This window comes from Phaethon lepturus, unplaced genomic scaffold (assembly GCF_000687285.1).
Source record: "Phaethon lepturus isolate BGI_N335 unplaced genomic scaffold, ASM68728v1 scaffold17827, whole genome shotgun sequence".
NCBI classification, from domain to species: Eukaryota; Metazoa; Chordata; class Aves; order Phaethontiformes; family Phaethontidae; genus Phaethon; species Phaethon lepturus.
This window is the reverse complement of record NW_010551340.1, coordinates 3,134-6,905: the sequence shown is the minus strand read 5'-3', so window position 1 is coordinate 6,905 and position 3,772 is coordinate 3,134. Positions and strand designations below refer to the sequence as shown.

General features: G+C 59.4%; 1 protein-coding gene across 1 annotated transcript in view; it reads right to left on the bottom strand.

Moving 5' to 3' along the window:
- The window catches only part of RNPEP (arginyl aminopeptidase (aminopeptidase B)), a gene marked incomplete at its 5' end in the record, with an annotated part of 7,647 nt that overhangs the window by 800 nt on the left and 3,075 nt on the right, over window positions 1-3,772 (bottom strand). Inside the window, 5 exons of the mRNA XM_010290884.1 lie at window positions 692-834; window positions 1,449-1,673; window positions 2,254-2,362; window positions 2,732-2,844; window positions 3,105-3,218. Of these exons, the coding sequence (XP_010289186.1) occupies window positions 692-834; window positions 1,449-1,673; window positions 2,254-2,362; window positions 2,732-2,844; window positions 3,105-3,218 (704 nt within the window). The remainder of the gene's footprint in view (window positions 1-691; window positions 835-1,448; window positions 1,674-2,253; window positions 2,363-2,731; window positions 2,845-3,104; window positions 3,219-3,772) is intronic.

Below are 3,772 nucleotides of genomic sequence, written 5' to 3'. Positions count from 1 at the left end.
GAGACCTTACTGCAGCTGCCAGGGCTTAAAGGGGGCTTAGAGGAAAGATGGAGACTTTTTACCAAGGCCTGCAGTGACAGGACAAGGGGTGAGGGTTTTAAACTGAAGGAAAGCAGGGGTAGATTGGACTTAAAGAAGAAATGTTGTACAATGAGGGTGGTGAGGCACTGGCCCAGGTTGCCCAGAGAGGTGGTCGATGCCCCATCCCTGGAAGTTTTCAAGGCCAGGTTGGACAGGGCAACCTGATGCCTGATCTAGTGGAAGGTGTCCCTGGCTGTGGCAGGGAGGTTGGAACTAGATTATCTTTAGGGTTTCTTCCAACACAAACCATTCTATAATTCTATGATTCTATGATTTCCTTGGAAAGTATTGTAGAAGAAAGGGCTTCCTCTCAGCTCTTTTATCAACATTTCTGCATCCACTTTACAGAAAGGCAGATGCCCCATCCCTGGAAGTGTTCAAGGCCAGGTTGGACGGGGCAACCTGATCTAGTGGAAGATGTCGTTGCTCAAGGAGTAGCGGGGTTGGACTAGATGATCTTTGAAGGTTCCTTCCAACCCAAACCATTCTGTGGGTCTATCAAGAGCAAGAGCCAACCCCTGGCTGTCTGGCACAGAAGGTCCTATGCCCTGTGCCCATCTCTCCCCCGTGGCACACTGCCGGGTGCAGCCAACGCTGCCCAGAGACGAACCTGGCTGTGGAGAAAGTCCTTGACCTTGCTGTACTCGGCCTCAAGGTTGTTCTTGAGGATGATCTGGCACCAGCGGAGTCGCAGCTCAGCATTCTGGGCCTTGGAGATCTTCGGGTACATCCTGCTCAGCCTCTCCACATTGCCTGCGAGAGGGAGACCATCACCACCCCTGTGGGGGCTCTGCCTCCAGCTCCCAGCCCCTGCTCCAAGGGGACCCTGTGAGCCCATCCTGGCTGTGCTGCAAATCCTCCAGGATCCTCCCAGCCCTGGGCCCCCGAGCCTCCCAGCACCCCCAGCTCTGGGAGCACACAGGCACTCACTGGCTCTGGGCAGGAGGGTACCCGTGCTGGGCTCCCGGGGCCAGGCAGCCCCGCAAAGCCATGTGCCCGGTGGCTTGGGATGCCAGCATGAAGGGTGGGGAGGTCCCTCAGAAAAGAGTGCAAGGAGAGGGGAAGACGAGGAGATGGCAGCCCAGCAGAGCCAGCCTGGGGACAGCAGGGCTCCTCCCTGCCGCTGCACGTGTCCCCTTATGTCTAAGGACACAAGTCCCCTGGCTCTCCAGCCCCCACCACACTGATCAAGGCTTCCCAGACACCAGAAACTGCACTGCTGGACCGCCACGGGCACAGGCCGATGGCCATATACCCACATATCCTGCTGATGTGTCCTCACACCCCCGGCCAACCGGCTGGACCACGGCGCATCAGCCTGTGTCTCCCCTGGGCACCGGAGCCCCGGGAGGTGAGCTGGTCCTCACCTTCTGGCAGGGGGGATTTCTGCAGGACCCGATCCAGGAAGTAGACCAGCTGGTACGTCCTCCAGGCCGTGATGTCCATGGCTTCGATCGCCTCCATGTTCAAGCTGTTGGCTGCCCAGAGCTCTGCCAGCTCGTCTGCTGGCTTCATCAGCTGCTCCCCAGGCGAGAGGTCAGGCAGGTAGGGCGGCCAGCCCGGCGTGTTCAGCCAGCGGTCGAACTCAAAGCCTGCAGCAAGGAAGGGAGGGAAAGCTGGGACCTGTTTTCTGAACCGCGTGCTGCCGCCCAGACGTCCCACTGCCTTCTCCAAGGGCATCACCAGCACCAGCAAAGCTGCCCAGGAATGACGACGAACAGAGACCAATGGAGTGAGGCCATTAAGCCACCCGGGGCTCGATGTGCACTTGTGCAGTAACAACAGCCTCACCGCCGCGAGACGAGCCAGCTCCAGCATGGAAAGCTCCTGCCAAGCCTGGGTCTCTGCAGCAAGGCTGAGCTGAGCCTGGGGCACCATCTGAGCCTGATCCCAGTGCTTGCCAGGTCTCAGCCAGCAAATGCTCATGTCCCAGTGCTAGAAACTCACCAAGCTCAGATGGGAGGGGAAACCCCATGAAACAGCCCCTGCGTGCAGAGCACGGACTGGATTTGTATGGAAATCAGGCAGAGCAGGCGCACACCCGAGCCCAGGTTAGCACCTGATCCCAAGCCTGCCAGTACTGTGCTGCCTCTGTCTGAGCCAAAGCCGGTGGCAGCAGCAGCATCTCCAGCAGAACCCAGAAACCAATGTGCAGGAAGGCTCCGTGCTGACCTGGGATGGAGTCCACGCCTTTTTCCTTCAGCTCTGGGAAGTACTCCAGGAAGAAACCGAGGGCATCGTCCGCCGTGATGCTCTGGAACTTGAACCGGTTCACGTAGGCCTGCGAGAACGGCCGGGCACGATGCTGCACACACTCGCCATCAACCCCAGCAGTGCTGCCAAGGCTTCCCCATGCTGCAGCTTACAAGGGCTCAGTGCTGCAGAGCCCACGCCAGCCCCTGTTCTGCCCCCATGGCTACCCGGTCCCCTGCATCCCCTGGGAGGCCTTTGACCACTGCCTGCAGCCAGCACAGGGCCAAGCTCTGCCCTCATCTCACCCCCTCCACAAATATCTCTGTTTCCCACCTCCTCTTCCTCTCCCCAGCCACCCTGTCCAGCCCACCCTTCCCGGGGTCCCACTGCGCTCTGGCCTCCCACCACAAGGTTTCATAAGACTTGGCACCTCCACCTGGCACCTCCCTGTACCGACCTGGAGGAAGGCATCAAACTTGCTCTGGTCCCCCACGAGATGGGCCAAGTAGCTCACGAAGCAGTACCCCTTCTCGTAGGGCGTTTCGTTGTACGTGTCGTCCGGATTGACACCTAGAAAAAGGGAAAACCCTCAGGAATCATCTGCAAAACAAAACAGCCCTTGCATGCACCAAGATTTCTGCTTTCTGTGCTGGGTGGAAGCCTGTCACACCCCTCCTGGAGCCATTGCCCCACTCAGGTCCCACCACCAGCACCAATTTTATCGCAAACCATGAAACACCCCAGCAGCAGGGCTTCCCCCCACAACATGGCATCTCGCTTGCCCCTGCTCCCTGCAGCCGGCTGCAGGAGGACGGGGACACCCCGCAGACCTGGCTCGATGACCACGCGCAGCTTGTTGAGCGGATGGTCCTCCCCCGTGTTGTCCATGTGCTGGCGCAGGAGGGCCCGTCCTGTCGCAGCCTCCAGGCAGGTGTACGCCAAACCTGGGCAGAGACAAGCAGGAGGCGTTTGGAGACCCCAACCAGACCCCAGTGCACTTCGAGCACGACGGGTGCTCCCACGGGAGGGGAACAGCATTAACTAATGAGTTGAAAGAGAAGGAAACAGATAAATACAGTGTTGGGATGGCAGAGCTGTGGAGAGGCATGGCAACCCAGCCCTTGGTTAGCAAGAGGATTTTAGAGCCATTAAAATTGAGCTGGATGCAGCGAATGGCACCAGGAGTGCCTGAGCTGCTGGATGTGACTGTGTGTCCAGGGAGAGCTCTGGAATTCTGGTATCGGCTCCCCCCAGGGAGCTGCAGGAGCAGGAGGAAGGTGAGGCTGTGCAGCATCGCAGTGCCCACGTCCCTGGCACGGGGCTGCGGGGGCTCTGTCCATCTCTCAGAGTGAAGGCGGTTTTGTTGGTAACACAAAACCCCAGAGCGTTGCCGGCTGCTGCTCTTCGCCTCTTCCGAGATGCAGCGCAGGCTCCGGCCCCACATGCAGCACTCGGAGGGATGTGCCAAGACGTGGTGCACAGACCCCAGACCGCGCGG